This window comes from Lepus europaeus, chromosome 4, assembly GCF_033115175.1.
Source record: "Lepus europaeus isolate LE1 chromosome 4, mLepTim1.pri, whole genome shotgun sequence".
Classification (NCBI taxonomy): Eukaryota; Metazoa; Chordata; class Mammalia; order Lagomorpha; family Leporidae; genus Lepus; species Lepus europaeus.
The window spans coordinates 123,472,188-123,499,091 of record NC_084830.1 but is presented as its reverse complement, the minus strand read 5'-3'; the positions used below and the strand labels follow the sequence as shown (position 1 = coordinate 123,499,091).

Genomic DNA, 26,904 nt, shown 5'->3' with positions numbered 1-26,904 from the left:
ACCAATGGTGTTTTCACTAACATAAATTGCTCTCTTATTTTAAAAACCTGTTTATTTACTTACTTACTTGAAAGGCAGAATAAGTGAGAGAGAGAGAGAAAGAGAGACAGAGAGAGTGTGTGTGATGGGTGGGGAGAGAGAGATCTTCCATACACTGGTTCACTTCCCACATGGCTCCAATAGCCAGGCCAGCCCAGGCTGAAGCTGCCAGGAACTCCATCCAGGTCTCCTACATGAGTGGTGGAGGTCCAAGTTCTTGGGCCATCATTACTGCCTCCCAGGTACATGAGCAAGGAGCTGGATTTGAAAGCAGAGTATCCAGGACTCCAACTGGCACTCTAATACAGGATGTGGGAATCCCAAGCAACGGCTTAACCCACTATCCCTCAACCGCCGCCCCTCTCTCTTACTTTTTTCTTTAATGTTAGGTAAAAACATTTGTCCAAATAAGAAGCTTATACATTTGAAACCACACACAGGTTGCCTGGAGTTTTAAAATCATTTTCTTTAAAAGTATAACATGTATACATCTATACGCAGTAAACCATTCAAGTAGCATAAAAACGGTGATTCCCTCTCCCATCTCTCCTATTTCCCAGCTGCTCTTCCTGGAGCCTACACATTAGGAAATGTCCTACTATGTCCTGCTCCCCTGCAATGTGAATACACACACACACACACACACAGAAACCTAAAACAAACATCAGTCTGTCCTATGCTTCTTTCAGTAACAATATGACTTGGAGGCATTCTATACCATTAAGTTTTGTCAACTTCATTGCCCCATCATACATATATCACATGTATTTCCTCACTCTCCACTTACAGATATTTATGCTGCTTCAATACTTTTGTTATCACAAACAATGTTTCTATGGCCATGCTTATATCCCTCTCTTGTGCACTCCATACAACACCATTCTCCCGTTGTAAATGCGCACACCCATACTTACTTGTATGTAGCAACAACAGCAGCAGCAAGACACAGTCAAAGCAAAGATGTGAAAACATGGGTTCTGCAGAAGAAACACCAAAGGATGGCTCTGGTTAGGCACTGTTTGAACTGAGTGCTTTCTCTGCCTGTGTCTCCACTCCACAATCATATGAGCAGTAGTCACCCTTGAGGATCACAAGCACACCAATGATTCCTGTACTGATGCTACCACGTCTATTGTCACAAAAAAAGGAAGCCCCAGTTTTCTGTCATGCCACACCACACACATCCTGTATGCATTCTGATATTTAGCCTCAGATGTCTTCAAAGAGGAAGCAGTTCTAGAGGGGAAGCAATGTATTAGTGAGGGCAAATAAAAAGAGCCTTCTAAAACCTCAGATGAAATACACCTGAAATGGATCAGCCCACCCAGCTAACGGGTAACACAGAGTATGACTGTATCATTCATGCATCGATCCAGTCAAGCCAGTCCACCAGGCAGACTGTGGCTAATGTCTAGGAAGCACCTGCTTGCTGCCGGACCCTGGACCAGGAGCCCGAGAGTGCAGTAATGACCGCTATGCACCTCATCCCCATATTTATTGACCATTTACACCCAGTCATGAGCCTGATAACACAGGTAAGGTTGTGTTCTATAACCTTGCAAGATCTGTGTTCCTCATTTATAACATGTATAATATGGGGATATGGTGTTAGGTGAAGACGGACACCTCTCAGCTCTCGTTTTTTGACTTTAACATTTATACCCTCAAACTTTCCATCTAAAGAAAGATGTATTCCTTCTGCACTGCTTCTTTCCCTCTGCCCTGGATGCAACTGGGGGGACCTCAATGTCCATCTTCCTCTTATGCACACAGGCAGCCCTTTTTTCCCCCTCCTGGAAGGTTTCAGGTATGAAATTCAGAAAACGCTGATTTCCAGCCATGGTATCCATTATACTGAGGTAAAATTTCAAACTCAAGGAGGGTGACTTTTATCTGGATATCTTAAGAGCCAAAGCTTCTTGACAAAAAGGAAGTGAGTTCACAGACAGTGGCTTCTGAAAATCCTGTGGCCTTTCTCAATGTCTGGGTTTCCTGAGTTACCTTGTCAGTCACCTTTATGCTATTAAATGCATTTACTATAAATATGGAACTTGCTCCAAGTGCATACTTTTATAGTATCATAGAATGGCAGGTATTCAAGAGGTCATAGTTAATTTCCTCATTTTATAGAATGCAAGTCCCCAAGCTCCAAATTTTTCTGACTATAAACTGTTGCAAAACTTAATTTTGTCCTCAATTTGTCTGCTCACATAACTAAGAACAACCATCAAATGCTCATATTGAAGTATGAGGTAGTGTGGATTAAACAGGGGTTGGGTTGACATTTACAAGCTGCATGACCTTGGGCAGCGGTCTTGAAAGCATCAGTCCTCAGTTTCTGTGCTTGTTTTGGTTTTATGACTCTCTTGTCTGTGCATCTCTGGAATTGCTGCTGAGACCTGCATTCTAACATATTAATGATTTCCTGACCCTTAACTTCTAGATATGAAGGAGCCTAGAGACCTGCTCTAATCCTTTCTTTTTCTGTGTATGTGGTGGGGGAGGGGTGGTTAATTTCTACTTCTTCCATATTTTTGAAAATTGTGTACATAATGTACTAGCCCATTTTCCATTATTGTAACAAAATGCCTGCACCTTAAAAACTCACAAAGAGGTTTAGGGACCATGCTGTGGCATAGTGGGTAAAGCTGCCCCTGCAGTGTCGGCATCCCATATGGGCACTGGTTCAAAACCCAGCTGCTCCCTTTCCGACCCAGCTCTCTGCTGGGCCTGGGAATGCAATAGAAGATGGCCCAAGGCCTTGGGCCTCTGCACCCATGTGGGAGACCCGGAGGAAGCTCCTGGCTCCTGATCAGCACAGCTCCAGCCGTTACAGCCATCTGGGGAGTGAACCAGTGGACAGAAGACATCTCTCTCTCTCTCCCTCTCCTCTCTCTCTCTCTCTGCCTCTCCTTCTCTCTCTCTGTGTGTGTAACTGTGACTTTCAAGTAAAATAAATAATAAAATAAAATAAAAAAGAGGTTTATTTAGCTCCTTGTTCAAGGGCATTGCACTGGCATTAGCTTGACGCTGGTGATGATCTCACCATGGATAACACCATAGGGGAGGAAGTCTACATGCAAGGGAGAGACCGCATGGTAGGGCAGGAAGACTAAGGAAGGAAAGAGTTCAGGCCTCCTTTCTTTATAACTAGCCTCTTTATTATTTGTTTTTTGACAGGCAGAGTTAGACAGTGAGAGAGAGAGACAGAAAGAAAGGTCTTCCTTTTTCCGTTGATTCACCCCCCAAATGGCCACTACGGCCAGCACGCTGCACCGATCCAAAGCCAGGAGCCAGGTGTTTCCTCCTGGTCTCCCATGAGGGTGCAGGGTCCAAGCACTTGGGCCATCCTCCACTGCCTTCCTGGGCCACAGCAGAGAGCTAGACTGGAAGAGGAGCAACCGGGACAGAATCCGGCACCCTAGCCAGGACTAGAACCCAGGGTGCCGGTGCTGCAGGCGGAGGATTAGCCAAGTGAGCCACAGCGCCGGCCTATAACCAGCCTCTCTTGAGAACTAATTCTGAGACCCATGAGAATTATCTTCACCCTTTCTAGGAGTGATATCCTCTGTGGCCTAATCAATTCCAACTAGGCTCAGCTTTTGTTGGTATCGAAAACTACATCACCACCTGGGGACTACGTTTCTAGAACTTTTGGCAGACAAACCACGACCAAATCATAGCACTCATCCCTGGGCCTCACAGTACATGTCCCCACAATTCAAAGGGCATTCTTTCTGTGTCAACAGTCCCAAAGTCGAAACTTGTTCCAGCACCACTCGAAAGTCCAATTTTTAAATCTCCTCTGACATTCAAGGAAAACTCTTTCAGCTATGAGTTCCTATATAATTGAAAAACAAGTTATCTATTTCTAAGATACAATGGCAGCCCAGAGATAAGATACACATTCGTATCCCAAGAGGAAGATACAGGTAACTAGAAATGAGGAATCAGCACAGAGCAAGACCAAAACCCAGCAAGGTAGACATTAAATATGAAAGCCCCAAGTCTGGCATCCTGTACAGACTGCAGCAGTGAGGTGGCCCCCAAGGCCTCAGGCAGCCCTGCTTCTGTGGCTTTGCAGGTTGGAGGCCACACAGCTGCTCTGTGACTGGTGCCTGCGAGAGGCTGACATGGCCCGGTGCTGATGGCTCTGCCTTGCTGTCATGTCTGCTGTTGCTCTGCCCCCAGAGCTTCCCGAAGGCACTCTCCCAGTGGAGAATCTCCGCGGGAATGCTGTCCCTGGAGCCAGTTTCTGCCTCGCTTCCCATGGTGGCTTTGGAATCGTGGTAGAAAATGCCATCTCCCTACAACTCCTGCATTCTGTCTTCAACCAGCACAACACAGACAGCACAAAGTTCTGCCACCTGAATTAAGTGGCACCTGGGCCTGTTGTACCACATAGCCAATGCCCAGAGCACTTCAATCAAAAGAAGAGAGGTGAATCCCAAGGCAGCCCAGGGCAGCAAACCTGAGCTGGACACTCCAGGGCACTTTCTTAAAATGATCCTGCTTTGAGAGCTTTCAAGGTCTGTGATGGGAAAGGCAGTCTCACAGATTCCCGAGATGCTCCCTGAGCCTCTCTCTCTCATTGTCCTGATGCAAAGCAACCGAGTCCTTTCTATCTGCACTATTCTCTTCAGCAACAGGTCACTCAGCCACATCCGTTAACCCTTTTCCTTTTCCCTCATCACAGACCTGGCTCCAAATTTCCCAAGTCTTTCTGTTCTGTTTCCTTTTGATCTCAAGTCTCACTGTGCCTCTGATTAAAAGCGCCCATGTTACCATTGCCACTGTCTGAATGATTTGCTGTTTAGAAATTCCTCCACCAGATAAACTAGCTCATCATTCTTAAATTTAGCTTCCCATAAAGCTCAAGCATGTGGACACAGTTCTGTCAAGCTCTTGGCAATGATGTAAGAAGGATGACCTTTACCAATTTCCAATGGACCCTCATTTCTACCTGAGAGTAGCTCCCTTGTCCTCATCTCCTGAGGTCTCAGCAGAATCATCCATAATGCTCTACCTATAGCATTTTCTATCTTGTTCCCCCAAACTCTTCCACCCTCTGCTCATTAACCAGTTCCAAACCCACTCGCACATTTTCTGGAACAGTTGTAGTAACAATCTTACACCTTGGTATCAATTTTCTGTATTAGTCTGTTTTTCTATTGCTTTAATGAAATACCTGGGACTTGGTACCTAACAAAGAAGTTTACTTTGCTTATAGTTTCAGAGGCTGAAAGACAGTCCCATTGATTTAGCCTCTGGTGAGTTTCCAATGGCAGATGGCATCACGGTGGGAACATGTGCAAGACAGGGAGAGAGAGAGATCCCATGGTGAGACAGGAAACCAGAGTGTGGGAGAGGCCAGGATTTCTCCAAATAACCCTCTCTGGAAAACAAACTCTGGATCCCAGGAGAACTAGCTTCATCTCTTCCAAGGGCAATGCTTCCTATGGCCTAATCAGTTACTACTTGGCCTCACCTTTTAAAGTCGCCACTCCTCTGAATATTTCCACACTGAGACCAAGCTCCCAACACATGAATCTTTGGAAGACAAACCACCTCCAAAGCATAGCAGGTAATATGATCAAATGACTGAAAAAAATAGAGCAATATAGAAAGCTAATATTAAGAAGCCCTCCTCTCACCCCTCCCTATTTCTCCCACTTGCCCTTGAGGCTTCTGTTTTCATAAGTCTCTTATGTATACTACTAATACAAAAATAACAAAGTGAAATATGTATTTGTATTCACTCCTTTACTAGACAAAATAGTATACCTCATAACACTTTTTTTACCTTGTGTTTTATTTTTGCTATTGTATTTGCTGATGTGTTTTTTTTAAAAACCCCAGACAGGTTATTTCAGTCTTAGAAACTTTAGTGTGCATCTTTCTTTTTTAAAATGGAATTCTGCTGCATAATACCAGTATCACATAACAGAGTTAATAATGATGCCCTCACAACACCTCATATTGCAGTCCATAATCAAATTTCCCAGATTATACATTTTCAATTGGTTTGTTTAAATCCAGACCCAAACAAGCTCCACACATGGCATCTGTTGTGTCTCTAGAGTCTCTTTTAATCTAAGCCAGTCTTCCCTCCACCCGCCAGCCACAAGTGGTTACACTCATACAAACCAGTTGTCCTGTGGAATGTTCTACATCCTGGGTTTGTCTGTTTCCTTGTGGTATCATTGGCCTTGTTATTCTTTTCTTTGTATTTCCTGCAAATGAAATTAGTCACTTGAGGTTTGGGTTTAACTTTTCAGGTTTAAATTTTTGGCAAAAAATACTTCAGAGCTGGTAACCTGTGCTTCATATTTCATCATAATAGTCCTATTGCTCCACATGTTCAGAGGTCAAGGTTGACCAACTTGCATCTTTCTTTTTACACTTAACATTATAATCTTAAATTCTTTATATTTTAGCTCACATAGAATATCCTCATCCTTTATTACACCTATAAAAATCACAGTGGAGGAAAACACTGGGAGAAAATAGCAAAGCTTTAATTCCCTTTCATATGAACTCTTCCTGCTTCAGTTTTTTGTAAAGGTGATCCTGAAAGATCCACCGAAGTCTACAGTTTTTTAATTACACATAGTGGGAGTTCGCTTTTTGAAAGGAGCCTTTGAGGGCAGACGTTTGGTGCAGAGGTTAAACTTGGGGTTGCTGCAAACCATATCAGAGTGCCTGGTTCAAATTCTGCCTACTTCACTTCTAATCCAGCTTCCTGAGAATATGCACCCTGAGAGACAGCAGACAATGGCTCAAATACTTTAGTCCTTGCCATCCAGAGATCAGGGATCCTGGATTTGGCCTAGTCCAGCCCCAGCTATTGCAGACACTTGAGTAATGAACCAGGAGATGGTAGATCTCTCTCTCCCTCTCTCTCTCTCTCTCTCTCTCAGCCTTTCAAAAAAATGAAAATACATAAATAAAAGTTTTTTTTTTAAATAAAAGTAAAGTATGATGTTTCTGACAAAGTCTTTTCTATTATGATTAATTAGCTTCTGAACTATGTTTAGAGACTTGAATCATGAAATTTTTGAATGGCCACTTGTTACATGTTGGTTGTAATTACTTAAAAGGATATTCTGGTAGAGGTTAAGTTTTTTTTTCACCCTTTAGGCATCAAGAAAAATGGAGGAAATCTCAGACTCCTTAAATATAGCCTCCATGCTCTGAATGAAAATATGAGAATTATGCCTAATTAGAACTGCACAATAATAGATAATTAAGGGACCACTTGACAAAATTCATCAGGTCAAAGTCAAAGAATTTTACCTTGGTCAGGAGACAGAAAAACATGGTTGACATAAATGAGATTACCTGGAAAAGCTCAGTCCAGTTGGAATCTACGCTATGTGATGGGGAAGAGCAGTAGAGTGGGTACTGGGGAGTAACCACAATGATCACTGAGGTATATGTACTTGATTGCAGTTGATAAGCCACAATTACTTAAAGTACAACATATCAGTATGCTACATGGACCATCGGTCCCGAGTTTTGTAGAGGGAGACGCTGAGGTTAATTATCAAGGGTAAGAGGTTAAGTTAAGCAACTCTGAGAGAGCTTCTGACTTCAAGATTGCAGCTAGCTTTGTTACTTCCCTTTAAAAGTACTTGTCACCGGGTGTGTTTCTACAGTATTTTTTAAAATTCATCATGTAAGTAACAGATACTGTAGAAAATTCTGAAATGATATAGAACAAAGATTATAATGCCAGTACCATGAGATAACCACTTTCAACATAACAGGTCCACTGTTTTTCAACAGGCCTCCAAATATTCACAAACGTTTCATTCCTTGTTAATGTCAGTATGTCCCAGGGGTATATTATCAGAAAAAGCTGCGGACAACTGTGACCATCATGAACACACAGGCATCCATGACAAAACAATTTTTTGTATTCCCTATTAAGCCTCAGTTTGTAGACACTACATCAGATGGAAATAATTTTATTTTTGTGGCCTCAATCCTCTCATTTGTGGTGAGTTACTTTCGACACCTTTGTCCTCCCCACAAGGTAGACGGTGTTTCAGACCATGAGATCCTGGACATTCCTGGAAGGAACTCTCAGGGCCTTCAGAACGTTTACAAATACATTTCTCCTTTGCTACTGACTATCTCTCACAGTAAGACTCTGGGTGTTCTTACACGGATATTAGAGGGTATGTTTGCCAGTAAACTGTCTCAATGAAGACCCAATGATTTATTTATGCTGAAAATAACAGAGAGCCCAGTGGCAAGTGGCTTAAACTATAAAATGGATTGAGTGGATGACAATATTGAAAAATCCAGGTTCCATCATGGTTTGATTCATTGGCCCCAGTGAAGTGACCGAGGACCTAGATTCTAGCTGAAATAGGCACGCGACTGTCTAATGCTGGCTTCTTTCTCAGATTCCACAAGGACCCCTCTTGCACACCTACAGTATTCACATGCACACACCTGGAACAACTCTTGGCTATTCTCACACAGGTTCAGGGCTTCGTGCATCCTCAAAGGCTCAACTTGACTCATTTCTGGATGATCACTGTACCAAAAGGTTGAAAAAGCATAGGCCTGGATCGTCTGCCCCAACCTCATGTCCTGAAAGTGAAAGAAGGGTGCAGTGCATTGCAGGAGGAGAATTGAATGCTGAGCAACAAAGATAACTGGCCACTAGAGACTCCTCCAAGAAAAGGATGAGGTGGAGGAGATGGGGAAAGAAACCTGCCCCTCCAAACAGACAGGTTTTTTTTTTTTTTTTTCTTACTAACAAAATGGCATTTTACTAATGCAATGGTTTTAAGCTTACCAGGACACACTCTTCACAAGCCTGACAAGAGATAAAGAGCTCGTGTGTTTGTAGTTTTTGTATTAGTAGCCATGAGCGACAGCCAGACGGATGAGGGTCAAGGTCACCCTCGACATAGTGCCAGAGCCAGCTTAGAGCCTCTCCTGGGCTCTCTGCCCCACAGCACCAAGGGTCAGTGGTCTGAGACGTCACAACAGTTCCCCAGCAAGTGGCTTTCACAGGAAGGCAGTGCCGCTACTGCCTGAGGAACCAAACCTCTTTCAGCTAGGGGAAAGAGTGACATTGTGGAAATAGCACCCTTAATGGTCCAACTGGACCCTCAGTGAGCAAAACTGAAAGAGAGAAAAGGAGTCCACCAGCAAGGAAACTCTGCGGAGGGGTGAGTCAGTGTGCCAAGTCCCTGGGCAGGCTCCTCTTTTTATTTTTTTTTTAAAGCTGCTCTGTGGGTAAGGCTGTTCTTTTTTTTAACCTATTTATTCAGTTGAAAGGTAGAGGTACAGAAAGGGGGGGGGGGGGGGGGGAGATCCTTCATCTACTGGTTCATTCCCCAGATGACCACAAGGGCCCAGGCTGTAGCCAGGAGCTTCCTCCAGGTCTCCCACAAGGGTGCAGAAGCCCAAGCACTTGGGCCATCTTCCATTGCCCTCCCATGCACAGGGAGCCGTATTGGAAGTGGGGCAGGCGGGACCAAACTGGCACCCACATGGGATGCCTGTGCTGCAGATAAAGACTCAACCTTTTGTGCCACAGTGCTGACCCCTGCAGACTTCTCTTGATAGAACAGGCCCTGTGCACCCTACAAGAACCCTGCTGGTGGAGGGGCACATGAATGGCCTCCCTCCTTCAGAGTACCTTCCCCTGCATGCTATCTTTTCTTTCTTTCTGCTTTCTGGTCTTTTTTGTTGTTGTTGTTGTTGTTGTTTTAAATATTTATTTGTTTATTTGAAAGGCAGAGTTACAGGGGTCGGGGAGATCTTAGATCCACTGGTTCACTCCCTAAATGGCCACAACAGCCAGGGCTAGGCCATGCTGAAGCCAGAGGTAGGAGCTTCTTCCAGGTCTTCTACATGGGTGCAGGAGCACAGGTACTTGGGCCATCTGCAGTAAGGAGCTGGATTGGAAGTGAGGTAGCTGGGACTCCAACGGGCACCCACATGGAATGCTGGCACTGTAGATGGTGGCTTAAGCCTCTGCACCACAGTGCCAGCCCCTTCTTGTTCATCTTTTACTCTGGGTTCACATAGCTCAGCTGATCATCCTCTTTAGTTCACACACTCACCATCAGTCCCAAGGAGGTCCCTTTCTTGTTTTATATCATCTTACTATTTTTCCCTCTAGATCTGACCTGCATTCTCATTTTTCTGTTTTTTCATTGGCATCCCCTACACAGGGTCATGTTAAGCCACTGTCTAAAATGCTTATTCTAGCTTCTACCCCCAATGACAGTGAGGAGCTTCTGAGGCTCCAAGTCTTTAACCAGACTAATTTTTAGTGAAACATTTTAACTCTTTCCAATACAACAGAATATGATGATGTCATAATATAGCTTTAAGGTTAAACTATTATTTAATAGAAAATACAAGACATACCAAACATGGCATTAACATAAATTTAGAGCTTACATATACTTTTGAAATAAACTCTCAAGTAACCAGTCCTCAAACAAAACATAAAACGATGCCAGCCTCCCAAAGTTGTGTTGACAACTCCACCCCAAGAATGGGTACCTCTTGCTAATCACACAGTCTCCCTTTCCCTTGTCCTACAGGCATTTGTTATAGAGCATTAATAATAAAAGACAGATCTGAGTTCATCTATAGTGTATAATTTCATCATCCATGTTTACTTCTCAAAATTGTATCTAAAGTTCTGCTTGGTTTTTACACTGCATGAATTAAAACGTGCTGCACTTGACAGTGTGCTTGTGAGATCTATCTACGCTCCAGTGTGTTTCTGTAGGTTGTTTATTTACATGACAAAATAATTTTCCTGAGAATAGATGTATTTCAAATTCTTTGTTAAGTCTATCCTAAATGGACACGTCATTTTCCATTTCAATTACCATAAACAAAGCCATTCTGGACTTTCTCATAGAAGATCCTAGCACATGTGTATGAGCTTCACAGGGATATATTTCTGAGTAGAATTACTGAGTCAGAGGGTATAACTAACTTGGACCCTCTTAAATAACACTGATTAGTTTCCAAGACTCCTACCAGCAGCATGTAAGAATTTCTTATCCATATCTTTAACACTTGGCGCTGCCAGAGATGACTTTGTTAACTGTTTCAGTTTTTGCACTTCATTCTTGCCAAAGTGGTAAAGATATGATAGCATCTCACTGTGACTTTAATTTGCGTTGCCCTGGTTACTAACATGCTAAGCACTTTTTCTTTTGTTTATGAATAATTTGGATGTTTTTCTTAAAGGTTTATTTTGTTATTTATCAGAAAGGCAGAGTTACAGAGAGAGAAAGGGAGATACAGAGAGAGATCTCCCATTCACTGGTTCACTTCCCAAATGGCAGCAACAAACAGCCAGGGCTGAGTCTCCCACGTGGATGTACAGGCCCACGCACTTGGGACATTCTCTGCTGCTTTTCCAGGTGCACTAGCAGGGAGCTAGATCAGAAGTGGAGCAGGCAGGACTCAAAGCTGTGCCTACATGGGATGCTGGCATCACAGGCAATGGCTTTTCCCAGTATACCACAATGCCAGCCCCTAGAATTTTTCCTTGGGTAAGTGCTTGTTTAATTTTTTGGCTTTTTTTTTTTTTTTTTTTTTTGCTGGGTTGATATTTTTCTTACTGATTTATACAAATAATTATGTATCCTGGGTAATACTACCCTGCTGGTTTCATCTGTTGCAAATAGTTCCTCTCACACTATGGCTTTTCACTTTGTTTATGGAATGTTTTCTTGAACAGTTTCTTGATTTCAATGTAGTGAAATTGACCAATCTTTTCTTTTATAAGTAGTGCATTTTGTATTTTACCTAAGAAAATTTTCTCTTATTCAAGGATTATGAAATTATTACCCACATTAGCCTGAAAAGCTTCGTACTTTTATCTTTCAGTTAGGTTTTAATCCTCCTGAAATGGATTTCTCATGTTCTATCCTAGTCCATTTCATTGAAAGTTCCAGCATTTATTATATTTTTATTTGAGAGTCAGAGAGAGACAGAGAGAATCTCCTGGTTCATTCCTCAAATGCCTGAATGGCCAGGGCTGGGGCTGAGGCAAGGAGTACAGCCCAGGTGTTCCAGTTACATGAGACATCACCACTGCTCCCAGGGTCTATATTAGCAAGAATGCTGGAACCAGGAGTCAGTGTTGGAACAGAATTCAGGCACTCCAGTGGAGGATGCCAGTTTCCTAACCACTAGGCTCAATGTCCTGTCCTAGAAAATTCCAGCATTTTCCCACTATTGTGTAATGTCATCTGTTATATTTCAAAAATCATCTAAGCATGGATCTGATTCCTGTCCTTCTGTTCTACTCAAATTCTCTAAACTTGCTCACTGTCTTAATCACAGCAGCATTATAATAAAGGTTGATGTCATGTAGGGAAAATCCTTCCCCTCTGTCCTTTTTTGAGGTTATCTGTCTAGGTTCTTTGTAACTCCAACAATTTTGGAATCATCTTATCAAATTAAAAAAAACAACTTGGCAGAAATGATTAGATTATGTTGAATCCATAGATTAGTCTGGACAAAATTTGACCTCTTTCAATGTTAAGTATTTCAACCCATAAACATTTTGTCTTCCTTTCCATTGAGGTTTATCATCTCTTAAAAACATTTAAAAATGTTCTCCACAAAAAGTCTTCATTTTTTTATTTATTCCTGGGCACTATATATATTCTTGATGCTATTTCAAATGGTATCTTATTTTAAAATTTTTATTTTCTGTTTCTGCTGGTATATTATTTTTTGAATATTGTTTTTTTTTTCTCAGCAGCCCATAAACTCTAACAAGTCATCAGAGATTGTATTGAATTTTCTATGATGACAATTATTTTCTACAGCTAATGATAGCTTAGTTTCTTCCTTTTCATACTACTCATTTTTTTCCCCATGCTATGCTGGTTAGAAACTCTAGTATACATTCTTCCCCAGATTTCAAAGGCAAGGTTTCATATTCTAATTTGGGTATAATACATGCTACAAATTTATAGAATAATTTATTATACTAAGGACCTTCTCCTCTATACTCAATGTTCTAGGAGGTTTTTTTTTTTTCTTTTTAATGAGTGGATGCAAAATTTTATAAATGCCTTTTGCACATTTGTTGAAATTATCAAATTGTTTTTCTTCTTTATTATAGTGAAAGAATACATTAATTTTCTATTCTACACTGTGAGATAGATAAACCATGAAACACTCAAATTTTTTTATATATATATTATTGGACTTAACTTGCTAATTTAGTTTACACAATCCCCATAAAGGAATGGGGTAATGTTTACTGTTTTTCTCTTCTGTAAGAAAGATTGTATAGATTAGAATTGTTTAAGTGTGTGTTTTCTGGCAATGTTTGGTCTGCATTGTAAGAAAAATTTGAGTACTGATCTTTTTTTCTAAGTTGTTAGAAAACTACTCAGCTTCCTATTGAATTAGTTTTGGTAATTTTGTAAGAATTTATTTTGTCTAAGTTTTCAAAATTATTGGGACAAAGCTATTTATAATATTGTTTTATTCTGCTGTATCTGCAGAATATTCTGCAATATCTATAGTAGCAACCCCCTCCCTTAATTTCTGCTATTGTTTTTCCTTTGTCCCTCCCTCCTGCGAAGGTGATTAGCGAGTCTTGAGACCTGAGCATGTGGCTTGGAGGCCAAAGAGCTTCAGAAAGAATTAGTGGGAGTCTCTTCTTTCATTCTCAACATTAGATGCTACTTACACTAGACATGGGTACTGTAATTACCAAAGCTAAAGACATTAAGTATCATGGAAGTTAATACACCAAACCAAGGCTACACAGTTAATAAATGGTGGAGCCCAAATTTCAACATTCTGACATGTTTTCCAACACCAACCCATTCTGACTCAACAGGTACCAATGAGGATCTAATGACTCAATCTAATGCTTTACACAAAGTACTCGGAATTAGGGTGTCACGAGTTTGAGTACCCTAGGAGGTGCCTCCGGGTTTCTTCATTTTCATCCTCTCCACTGCTATAGCCCCTTAAACTTGAGGTAAGAGTGCCACTTACTGGCAGCCTGCTCACATTGCAATTTTTAAATTTTATTTTCACTTTATTTGAAAGGCAAAGATCTCCCATCTACTGATTCACTCTTCAAAAGCTCACAATTTCCAGAGTTGGGTCAGGACTGAAGTCAGGGGCCAGGAATACAATCCAGGTCTCCCACATGAGTGTCGGGGACCCAAGTACTTGAGCCACCAAGGTTTCCTCCCAGGGCATACATTAGCAGGAAGCTAGAACAGGAAGTAGAACCAGTACTTGAACCCGCACATTCTAATACGGGATGCAGGCATCTCAAGATGGGTATTAACTGCCTCACACCGCAAACCAGCTCTTAGATTTAATTCTAAATGTTGGTGGTAGTCAAAAGACAGAAGACCCCATAGGAAGGATTTTAGCTGAACTTTGATAGCTTAGCAAGTACTAGGAATTTTGTTAAGTATATTATACCCAGTCTGTCATTTAAACCTTAGAAAAATCCTATGAAGAAACTTCTAAATTTTTTTTACTGTGTGTAGTTATTGGTAGCTTTGAGAAAACACTATAGGGTTAGATTTCAACTACCTAGATCATATCTTATCAGTCAAATCCAGTCTGCTGTCTGATGCTGTATAGCTAAGAATGTTACATGTTCAAAGAGTCAAACGAAGCCATAAGGCTATTTCATGTGTGAACACTACTGAAATTCAAATATCAGCATGCATACATAATGCTATATGAGAACACAACACTGTAACTTGCATACATATTATCTATAGGAATAGAAAATCATTCCACTGGGCTTTGAAGCCATGCAGTTGAATAATTTCAACAGAAACTGTGTGGCTCTCAAGGCCTAACATATTCACCAACTGAATATTTACAAAAGTTGTCAGTTCTCGATCTAAATTTCAACCTGAGCAAACCACAAACCCTAAGCCCCAGTTTTCATTACTAATAAACTGGGGATACCTACTAAGAAGAGTTTTTCTTAAAGATCTATTTATTTACTTATTTGAAAGGAACGGGAAGCTGGGGGCAGGAGGGACTATTCTATCCACTGCTTCATTCTCCAGATGGCCACAATGCCTTGGTCTGGGCCAAGATGAACCAGGAACCAGAAACTCCATCCAGGTCTCCCATGTGGGTGGCAGGAGTCCAAGCACTTGGGCCTTCTTCCACTACCTTCCCTGACACAATAGCAGGGAGCTGGATCAGAAGTAGCACAGCCAGGACTCTAACCAGCACTCATATGGGATGCCAGCATTACAGACAGCAGCTGAATGCACTGAGCCACACCAAAATCCAAAAGGGTTTTTAAGTTTAGAGCTATATGGATAGCATTTCCTATGGGCACAGGTTCGATTCCCAGCTGCTCTGCTTCCAATCCAGCTCCCTGCTAATGTGCCTGGGAAAGCAGCGCAAGATGGCCCAAGTGGTTGGGCCCCTGCACTCACATAGAAGGCCTGGCTCCTGGCTTCAGTGTGGCCCACCTTTGGCCACTGCAGCCATTTGTGTGGTGAACCAGCAGATGGAAGATCTCTCTCTCACTCGCTCTCTGTAACTCTGCCTTTCAAATAAAATAAATCTTTAAAAACAATTTTTTTAAAAAAAGATATTCATAGAAGTCTAACCTAAGATGTGGGTATCTTAACAGGTTCAAAGGAAACTCATGATTTCCACCTTTCAACCTGTTCCTCCTTCAGTCCAGTATCAATGTAGTAAATGCAAGCATAGCCTTCAGGGTCAGAATACTGGATTTCACTCTGTTTTACTATGTGTTCACCTCTATGACTTGTCGGTAACACGATGGAATAGAAGTGTGATGGAGAATGGAGACCTGGTGCTAAGCTTTGAAACTAAAATCTGGGCTGCTACTCACTAGTTGCATGGCCCCAGGAATCTTAGGTAACTTCTCTGCACTCCAGTTCCTCATCTGTAATATGACTATAAACCTGAATGATTTCCTTGGGATGTTGTGAGGATAAAATGACTCTTGTGTAGTAGTGATGAGAACAATGCTAGCAACATCCTATGCATGTGTTTGCAACTGACCTCCCATCAGATTCAGGACTAAAAGTTCCTTCCCATGGCCACCTAAATCCACCTGCTTCTCTATCTCCAACTTCCTCCCTCACTATATTGCAGCCATGATACCTTTTCTCACTCAAATTATACCAACTTTAGGTCTTCCTCAGAAAGTGCTTGCATCTGCTATTTCCACTGACCTCAAATCCTGGCACAGGCATTTTCTCCACAACACAGCACGTGAGTTGAAGCTGCCTTCCAAAGCCCTAAACAAACATGAACATGCAAATATATCTTAAAATGAAGATAATGTGGACAAGCTGTTTTGAATAAGTAAAACAGGAACATAACTAGCAGCATGGTTCTTCTGAGGGTACTGTAATGGAGGGGTGATTAATACAAAAACTGCTTTCAAATTTTAATTTATCTTTCTTACATTTCCTTCTCCCTCCCCACACATCCAAAACCTAAATCACTTAGGCAGAGAGAAAGAACCACAATAAACATCCATTAAATGAATAGAGTCAAGAAACTGGGGTAAACTATCCTCCACAAGAACATGATTGTGACAATCTGTTTAATTTGGCTATTTATATCATACTTTGCATGTGCTTAATTTGCCATGTATAGCTACAGTTTGTCAGCTCAGCACCACTTCCTTTCTCTGAAAAATGGATGGTTTCCTCCATACATGGACATAGTGGGGACTGTTCATTTTTACAGGATCCAGGCCCCAGCTGATTGGTCCAGTTGGAATCAGGTATGTAAACACCAATTCCTCACACTTAGCTAACAAGAAAGATAGAAAAAGACCTAACACTTGGGACCTGTTAGCAGCCATGTTCTCCACCCGTATCATTAAAGAAGTTGGTCTGTCCAGAGAATGGAGCTAATCAGGAGAGTCTATAGGGCAACTAACTCAATTCCATCCATATCATCTTCAGTTTGTTCAGTCATGTAACATATCCGATTATCCTTCCAACAAATTCATCTTCTTGCATAACATTTTGTCACCAATTAACAGAACACTGACTAATAAAACTTTTGAACCACTGTGCAGAATCACCTGCAGATTTCTTTAAATCAACATCAGGGGATGGACTCAGTAGCACAGTGCATTGAGCCACCACCTGGGACACTGGCAGCCCACATAGGGGTGTTGGTTCCAGTACTGGCTGCTCCATTTTCTGCTCACTGTTAATGTGCCTAGGAAACAGCAGATGATGCCTTAAGGACTTAAGTCCCTGCCAACTACATGGGAGACCCAAATGGAGCTCCTGGCTCCTGGCTTCAGCCTGGTCCAGCCCAGCTGTTGCAACCATTTGGAAAATAAACTAGTAGATGAAAGATCTTTCTCTCTCTCCTCCATATTACTCTTTCAAATGAATACATGCATCTAAAAAAATTTCTAGCATTCATTTAAAAACAAAATGCCTGGGCCCTCAATCAATAAAATGAAGTTAAACGTTTCCACAGTTTGAGCATCAGGCATTTCAAGAACAACTTGCGTTGATTCTTGCAGACATTTTACTTTGTTCCATCAATTTTTTAAAATTATTTTACTTGAAAGGCTGTTAGAGACAACATGCACACTTCCATCCACTGGTTCACTCCCTAAAGGGCCTCAACAGCTAGGACCACACCAATGCCAGGAGCTTCGAACTCCATCTGGATTTCCCACATGGTTTGCAGGGGCCCAAGTACTTGCGTTATCTTTCTCTGCTTTCCCAGGCGCATTTGCAGGGAACTGGATTGCAAGCAGAGCACCTGCACTTGAACTGGTATTTATATGGGATGCCAGTGTTACAGGCGGCAGCTTAACCCACTCCACAACACTGGCCCTGGCAAATCGATCTTTCAGGAATATTCATCATAAACAGATGTCCAGAGATGTGTTTTAATCCTCACAAAAGTCCATGTATGGTAAGTTTTTAAAATTGCAGCAACTATCAGAACACTAATGTTTCATTCCACTGTAATATCAAGAGTTACGTCAGATGCAACTGCACAGAACTCCTTGATCAGCTCTGAGCTAAAGTGAAGCTAACCTATGGCATTGCAATCCATCAATACCTCTCCCCTCAATAAACACACACACACACACACAAATTTACAAGTAACTGTTGTGACTCTTAACAATGTTAAATTATTTCATTTCTTACATGCAAGGATTTTCAAAGTAGTCCCAAATTGGTTTTGTACCTCAGCCCAACACTCCTCGCACAGCAATGTATTTTTTAAAAAGTCAAAAGAGAAATGGTTGTTGAGTTGTTCAAGAGCCATTTCCATCTTGCTCATTGACCAAGGTATGGGGGAGGAGGTGTGGAACATTTGTGAAACAATTAAGATAAACCAGAATGTCCTTTGGGGGTCTCTGGTCCCAAGGTCTACACCAAACATATTCCAGTTGGGAGAAAAAAAAAAAAAAAATTAAATTTGAGACTTGTTAATTAGTTCTTGTCTGCTAGAAGTGTTAATTGGAAACAGCCTCTGTCTGAATGCAAAGAATGCGTATTTCACACAGGGAAACTGGCCTGTAACCATTTTACAGTGAGTCGGTGAGACCTTAATGCAGCAAATCCCTATGCTAGTAAACAGGAAATGAGGGAGAAATCAAAAGCACATCACCCAGGAAAAGGCCTATCTCTATAGATGGTGATCTTGAGCATGCATCAGAATTGAAAGAAGCCTTAACACCCAGCTTGCCACGCGCTGTGCACCAGCAAGTTTCTGGTTCAGAAGGTCCAGGGTGGAGCCAGAGGAGCTTGATTTCTAACAAATCCCCAAGTGATGCTAATGCTGCTGGTCCAAAAGCACACTGGAGAACCACTGGCTTCTGTCAGAGAATAGCAGGCAAAGATCCTAATACGAGGCCAATGGGCGGGAGGGGGAAGGAGGGAGGAGAGAAGAAAGTACAGAAATAAAATCTCAGTACCCAAGACAGTTTATTTCTTGTTCACATTAAGTCAAGTTAGCTGTAGAAGGAAGAATAGAGTTAATGAAAAGAGGACCTACTCTTCACATCCTAGAACCAAATTACTATAAACTGCTGTCACCAGGCTTGCATGGGTGTGGGCATACACCTAGCAGACTGGGGAATAGAATGGAAGATAGTGCAAGAAATCTTATGGCACAGACTCCATTTCACATGGCCTTAGTCACATGGTCTCACAGATAGAGGGCAGTAGGGAAATGTGGTCACTGGCTGAACAGTGATATCTCAACAACAAGAAGCGCGAATCACTGGTGAACATCGAGCAGTTGCTCCCACCAAACCCTTTTCCCACTGCAGTCTACCAGCCTTGATCATGTCTGAGCTTAGCTTTAAGTAAATGTGTAATTTTAAATAATTACAAATCTTTTTTAAAAATCTGTAATTTCAATCCTCTTAATTACTAAAATCTGTAATCTAAAATGTCTAACTAAGCTGACCAAAGACTTTCTACCCAAGTGACTGAGAAAAACCAATTTATGGGACCTACCAAGGTTCAAGATAAGAAAAAAGAGTCTACTGAGGTAGTAGAGTTACAAGAATCACAAGGAAAAATAAAGTTTCTGTTTTATAACAAATGGGTCTCTTTTAAAATGCTATTCTACATTATGTAGATTAGGTAAATTTTTAAATATTATGTAATTTCACATTTTAGAGTATTTATCCATCATTCTTAAAGCAAATGACAAATTTACTTTTTAAGGATGAAAGCTTGCTATTACCAAGGACACTGTCAAAGTTTTACTGCAACTCCAAAAACAAGAATGCCCCACATATCAGCAGCAAACATTCTTTTTCAGGTCATTATTCTTAATTCACAGGTCCCTGTTTGCCTACACTTGTTATATACTGAAATTGCTGCCTATGACATTACGTAAGTGAAAAAGCTGGAGAGTCAAGAAAAAGGCCATTTAAACTTTTAGTTATTCATTTTAAGACTGCCCAAAAGAAAATAAACCAATAATATTATACTATTTACCAAAAGGGAAAAAAAGAAAACTAACATGAGTCACGGTCTTTCATTCATTTCATCAATTAGGACACACAAGGCAGCATCTTTTTCTATAATCTGGTCCCTTCGATGACCTGAATTTTCTCTTTGTTGCTCACTCTGTCCAGTACAATTGTTGCTATCATCAGCATCCATTGGTTCAGTTTTTACTTTTATTCCTGCTTCTGAATGGGGTAAATCATCAGGCAAAGAGGCCAAGCAATTCTGAATCATCTCAATCACTCGCTCCAGATGCTTCTGAAACCTCTCGGCTGTTTCAAGCCTCTGTCGTTTCTGGACCTCCATCATAACTCTCAAGGTCTCTCTTGCCTGGTGGGGTCTGTATTCATTTATGAGATGATGCACATGGACAAAAAGCAGCTTAAGATCTTCCAGCTTCTCTTCTCGTTTTATACTCCCAGGGCTCCTTATCAAGATATCTAAAAGGTCCAAGAAATTAATAAGGATAGACATATTGAGTTTCCTCAGTTCTTTCTTGTGATCAAACTGCATAGGATGAAGCCTTTCGATGCCTTGACTTTCCAAGGGGCGGATAATAAGATCATCACATTGGAACTGGTTGCCAAACATCATATAACTGTCTTTGATTGGAGGGGGTGGCTTGGGAGCTAGACCTTCCTGAATATTTTCATCAGTGTATTCCTTGATGTACTGCATAGGAGGTGGAGGAAGTGCACTCACTTGCTGTGGCTCACCCATTGTGGAAGATCAAGCACCTACAAAAATAAACCAAAGATTCACAGAAGAACTACAAAACAAACCTGTCACATTTAGTGTTTACAGAGTACTCCCCTTTTCTTCCGGTAGTTTCAAAGCTAACATTTACAACTCAGAATGGCTGCCATCCTTTTCTAATTAAGCACTATATTCTCAACAACCCACATTATTTTTCATTCCCTGTTAATACTTCTCTCCCAGTATCTTGGAGTACCTTTTCATTTATAAAGAAAAGTCTTCTGGATTCTACACCACTTACCTTTTATGTCCCATTTCTCCACATCTCTTTATAGCAAAACTACACATGCTGTCGCCCAAACACATATCACAATCACTTTTTTTTAGAAGGTAGATGATTTTAAGATTTACTTTATTGATATGAAAGGCAGAGTTACAGAGAGAGAAGGACTATCTTCCATCTGCTTTTTCATTCCCCAAATAGCTGCTAATGACTGGGGCTGGGGCTGGCGCTGGGCCATGTAGAACCCAGGAACTTCATCAGGATCTCCTCTGTGAGTGATATGGGTCCAGGCACTTGGGCCATCTTCCACTGCCTTCCCAGGCATATGAGAGGAAGCCAGATAAAATTGGAACAACCAGGACTTAAACCAGTGCCCATATGGGATGCTGGTGTTGCAGGGAGCCATTTAACCTGCTGCGCCACAATGCCAGCCCCTACAATCACTTTTACTATTACAAAGTGATTTCCCAAAGTAAATACTAATAACTCAAACATTTTGACAAAATTAACATTACTAAAATCTAGACACCCAGTATCATCCAAGGCTCCTAGATGAAATGATTATCCAAGTCTGTATCTTTTTTCTACATTTTATGCTACAATTTACTAACCTTTCTGTATCTACTATAGAAACTTGAAACCCAAATCCAAACCCACAGCTTCTATGGCCACAATCACTTCTACTTACTCCTTTTTAAACATAGGTATTATCATCCGATCTGAAGAGTCTCAAGTGCTCTTTTAAACCGATCTGAACAGTTTTAAGACACAACTCTCCGACGTCAGGAGGCGGCAAGTACCGTGTGCCTCTGCGGATGCACACCCCTCGATTTCAGCTGGCATCTTCCCAGGGTCAACTCCCTAAGAGGCATCACTGTCTCACATCCTCTCCACATCATCTTCCTGCCAATGCTATGACCTAAGTACACGATCAATTTTATTCTTCGGATGAGGATCCCAAGTCTCGAGGGCACGTGTCTGCAGATCGCACAACTGCTAACCCCACGTCCTTTCAGCTCCAACCCGCGAAATCTCTTCAATCACAAATCCCTAAGCCACGAACCGTCTAAGGGTCCAAGAAAAACTTGGGACTCTAACACAATTATGTTTATTCCGTATCACCTCTCTAGACAGAACTTTTCTGAACTAATGGAGGTTTGTTTTACTTGTTTTCAGGAAGATCAGCGCGGAGCGTCGAAACCGGTTCTCTAGCTGAAAAGCCACCTTCTAGAATGTTCGGGGGGTCCCTGGGGGCGAGGAGATTTCACGTCACCAAAGCCAGGAAGCTATTCTAGGGTCCACCCTCAGGGATTTGGTTCCCTTTCTCTACCGTTGGGACTACCGAGTTTTTAGAACCTCTCGAGGTGGGTGTGACGATTCTGAGGCTTGGGACCCGCCGCCCTCGCTCTCCCCTCACTAACTCGGCAGATTTCAGAGACGGGAACAGGCAGGGAGGGCCACTCTCACTGTACAAGTGGCCAGGATAACCGCCTCTCCGGGGGCCCCTGCCTCGGAAAACCAGCGGCGCCGGGGCCAGAACCCAGGCCTCCCAACCTCCAGTCCCCGCGCCGACCCCACACTGAGGAAACCCGGAGCCCGCCGCCCCAGGCCACGGCCCTGGAAGACCGCAGAAAAGGAAAACCAGCGAGCGCCCTACGGCCTCCCGAACTCCCAATCCGGCCGAGAGGAAGCAGCGGGGTCCGGGAGGAAAAACCAACAACACGGGGCCCCAAGCCCACGCCGCCCACTCACCTCTACACTTGGTTGACGCCAGAATCTACCTTCGCCACCGCAACCGAAATCTGACTTCCGTTCTCCCTCCCCAGGAAGCAGCCACCGACGCTGCCCTTGATTGGCTGCTCGAGCTGCCGTTTCTCCTGGGCTCCAGTCCCGCCCCAGAGCTAGAGCGCGGTACTGCGCTTGCGTATGTCCCATCCCCCCTCCCCCCAACCCGCCCACCATAGTGGCCTGCGGGCTGGGGTTGGATCTCTGTACTTTTTATCAGTAAAAGTAGCAGCTGGTTTCTCCGTTTATTTATTTTTATTTCTAAAATGTAATGCTTGAAATTGAAGGGCATCTGTATGTCTTAAGTAAAAGTTGGAAAGCACAGGTAAGCAGATGTTTTTAAACGTTCCAACTCCAAACCCACTGTCGGAAATAAGATTTTAAAAATGATATTGGACGCTGCTATTTATATATGCCTTTAAATATGAAAGTGTTGTGAACATGAGAATCAGCAACATATTCTGAATCTCCATTTCTTCACCATCTGTTCACTTTTATTTTCACTTGGGAATTCGGGGATATCTATTATCTAATATGCAAGTTATCTCTTATCTGTTATGCAACAAGTTACCAAGTTGAGAAAAATGTTTCTTTGGAGGGCTGTTTTCACAAGAAGTGTCACAAATTTCTAAATTCGTAGGAGTCTTACAAAAGCACGTTGCACATAAAATGCGCGATAATTTTGCTGATAAAAATTCAGACTTCTTTAAAAATAAAGTTATTTGACTTTACTATTTAAAAACTTATGGAAAATTCAATCATATAAAAAAATTGCAGAGACCAGTTTACTTACCACACAATTTCAAAAATGGTCTCTATATCAGCACGTGCATTTCTAAAAGATTAAGGACCCTTTTAGTATAACCATTTGCTCATTTAAAGATAAATCAATTATTTAACAATATCAAATATCAGGCCAGTAATTGAATTCTGAGTGCCTCAGGTTCCAAGTAAGCCTCTTCTTTTTCTACTGGCCAATGTGTCCTTTATGTATTTATTTTAGGAGATTTATTTATTTATTTGAAAGGCGGTGTTGAGAGACAGAAAGATCTTCCATCTGCTGATTTCACTTCTCAAAAGGCTGCAATACCTGGGGATGATCCAGGCAGAAACCAGGGGCCCAGAGCTCCATCCAGGTGTCCCACGAGGGTAGCAGGGATCCAAGCACTTCAGCTGTTTTCCCTTGCTTTCCCAGGCACATAAGCAAGGAGATGGATGAGCAGAGCAGCAGGACTCAAAGCAGTGCTCCGAAATGGTTTGCCAGCATCGCAAGCAGCAGCTTAATGCCCACAGTGCCTGCTGGGGCCAATGTGGCCTTTAATTATTTTTTTAAGTCTATAGTTTCCTTCTTCCATCTTGATTCCCTCTACCTTACTGCCACACACACATTAGTTTATTTCATCAAGAAATCCACCCATTTTTGACCCTACCCCAACCAAGACTTTCTCCCCACTACTGACCGCAGTATGTCCCAAACCAGTGACTTCCATTGGCCATTCTCAGCTCTCACTGTACTCCAGTTGTCTGCGCAGTTCAGCCTTTGTTCATTTGGATTGCCTGAGAGCTTAGTTCTAGAACGACTTCTCAGTCAGGTTTCATCCGGGTCTTAACTTCCAGGGAATTTCAATCACCTGGGCCCTGGAATACCCTCTTCTCTGTGTTTCAGACCTTGAATCCAACAGGATTAGACATCTTTACTCAACTGCCTTTCACCCGATTGCAAAGGCTCAAATCTAAGGAAATGTGTTTGTCTCCCAATACCAGGCTTTTGTATTAATTCTAGGAGGGTACTTCAAAAAGTTTGTGGAAAATGAAATTAAAAGCTCAGTTTATTTTGGTGCAAAAGAAATTTGAAATCCAGGTGAGGTTTTTTCAGTAAAAAGTTTGTGTGTATTGTATAAAAACTATGCATGGATTTAAAAAACTTTTTGTACCAAAATAAATTTATCTTTTAATTCCATTTTCCCACAAACTTTTTAAAGCGCCCTCATAGTTAACATAGTTAAAGCCTCAAATATGGCTAATTTCCGCCATCCCCACTGCTGTGATCCTGCTCTATGCCATGATTCTCATCTGGACTTTGAAAATAGCCTGCTCGCTGCTTTCCTTGCTATCAGTTTGTCATGCCTTAGTTTGATTACCACAGTGTCTTAAAATATAAGTCCAGTCAGATCCTCCATTCAAAATTCTTTGAGCCTTTCTATCACATTAAGAATCAAGTCCAACGTCCTCGCCATGACCTTCATAAGGTTCTGCACGTTCTAGGGATTGCCTACTTCTTAGATGTTGTTTCCCACATATTTTCCGTGCTCCCTCTTCTCCAGCTACACTGAATTTCTTTCTTTCCCTCACAATTACCAAACACCCTCTTGCCTCAGAGCATTCACTTATGGGAACTCTTCCCATAGATGTCCCCATGCCTCACTTCCTCACTTCACTCAGGTTTCTGGGCAGATTTGACTTAGAGAATTCTTCCTTGGCCACTCTACGTAGGATAGCACATGCCAGTTACTCACTTGGGAGATACCCCATACTTATTTCTATGTATTACCTTTCATTCATAGAACTTGCCATCTGAAATCAGCCTATTAAGTATATTTATCTGATTTTTTGTTGTCTTCCTTCTCCATTAAAACACAAGGTTTATTAGCATAGGGCATCAATTTCAGACACTGCTGTACGTGCAGCACCCACAACAGTATTGACAGTGACAAGAATTCAATGCACATTTACTGAATAAAGAACAAAATGTACTCATCATTTTCAAATGAATTTATAGTGTGACTTTGGTAGTTATATCACATACTGTTTAGCAAAAATCCTGCTGTTTGAAATTATTTTCCTCCAATTTTTGCTATTATAAGTACACTGGACTATGAATATCCTAGTGCATATATGTTTGTATATGAGCACAGTTTATCCCTTGAGACAAATTTCTAGAGATGGAACTACTGGCTTGCAAAGTACAGTGTCTTATAGTTACTGATAGGGTGAGGGTTAGAATCTAGAACTCCTGATTCTTACGGTAGTGTTCTTTCCAATTAATTGCAAATGATGATGAAATACATGAGAAGGGCTAGAGAAAATATACTGTATATTAAACATTGATTTATGTGGCAGTACTTACAGAATCTAAATGGAAATGAAGAACCAAAGTGACTCCATTTTTAAACAATAAAAAAAGCAGCCTCCATTTCCCGTAGCAGACCCGGGTCCTAGTAAAAGCAGGCATTCAGGCATTCCGGAGATATCAAAGCTTACCAGGGACAGCTAGCTCGGTAGACCAAGGACAGCACAGTAGAGATTACTGAACAAAGTAACTCCCTGCGCCCAAAGCTTCCCTGCTGTAAGCCCCCACTGTAACTCCCTGTACCCAGAGCTCCCATGCTGTATGTAACTCTTTTCCTGCTGATGTAGCCCTTTTTTCCTTTAAAAACTCTCCCAAACAAAGACCAGGGCCTCACTCCTTCCTCCACTGTGCCGGTTGGTTGGATGGGGTCCCTGTCGCAGCTTGTACTCCTGAATAAACCTTGTTTTTGCAGTTTGGTGTGATCGACTCTCTGGGGGTTTCTGCGGGGATCTAATGATCTGGGCACAACATATTTTTTGGTGCCCAACACTTACAGAATCTAAATGGAAAGTCTGTTTCTTAAAGATGCCTGCCAAAGGGGCTGACACTGTGGCAAAGTGGGTAAAGCTGCTGCCTGCTATGCTGGCATCCCATATGGGTGCCACTTAGAGACCCAGCTGCTCCACTTCCGATCCAGCTCTCTGCTAATGTGCCTTGGAAAACAGTGAAAGATGGCCCAATTGCTTGGGCCCCCGCACCCATGTAGGAGAAGGGAAGGAGCTCTGGGCTTCTGGCCTGGCACAGCCCTGGTCTTTTCACCCATTTGTGTAGTGAATCCGTGGATGGAAGATCTCTCTCTCTCAGTAACTCTGCCTTTCAAATAAATAAAAATAAATATTTTTAAAAATACCTACTATAGTTTAACAAGTTTACTAAAATAGTTAATATTGTGTCTGCTGTGCCAGGCACATTTCTAGAAGGTTAAAAAGACAGACAAAAGTCCTACCCTCTAGTGGGAAGACAGA

The 26,904-nt window shown here is 41.9% G+C and overlaps 2 protein-coding genes across 6 annotated transcripts in view; both read right to left on the bottom strand.

Annotated features, from left to right (window-relative positions):
* The window catches only part of HAVCR2 (hepatitis A virus cellular receptor 2), a 44,554-nt gene extending 24,408 nt beyond the window's left edge, over window positions 1-20,146 (bottom strand). For both annotated transcript variants that reach the window (XM_062188774.1, XM_062188775.1), the window contains exons 1-4: window positions 20,059-20,146; window positions 16,263-16,328; window positions 6,187-6,272; window positions 954-1,016 (exon numbers count right to left, since the gene is read on the bottom strand). In XM_062188774.1, coding sequence (XP_062044758.1) covers window positions 954-1,016; window positions 6,187-6,272; window positions 16,263-16,328; window positions 20,059-20,060 — 217 coding nt within the window. In that variant the 5' untranslated portion in view covers window positions 20,061-20,146. The remainder of the gene's footprint in view (window positions 1-953; window positions 1,017-6,186; window positions 6,273-16,262; window positions 16,329-20,058) is intronic.
* MED7 (mediator complex subunit 7) lies at window positions 1,002-22,865 on the bottom strand. Of its 4 annotated transcripts, none has more exons than XM_062188779.1 (3): window positions 22,777-22,865; window positions 20,059-20,782; window positions 1,002-1,016 (listed from the first exon to the last, which is right to left on the bottom strand). In XM_062188779.1, the coding sequence occupies exon 2, from the start codon at window positions 20,763-20,765 to the stop codon at window positions 20,064-20,066; it is 702 nt and encodes a 233-aa protein (XP_062044763.1). In that variant the 5' UTR covers window positions 20,766-20,782; window positions 22,777-22,865; the 3' UTR covers window positions 1,002-1,016; window positions 20,059-20,063. The 4 variants fall into 4 exon arrangements, with proteins under 4 accessions (XP_062044763.1, XP_062044762.1, XP_062044764.1 ...); XM_062188778.1 differs by lacking the exon at window positions 1,002-1,016 and adding an exon at window positions 6,202-6,272; XM_062188780.1 differs by lacking the exons at window positions 1,002-1,016; window positions 22,777-22,865 and adding an exon at window positions 22,191-22,274 and having other exon boundaries at window positions 16,364-20,782.
* Window positions 22,866-26,904: the final 4,039 nt, after the last annotated feature.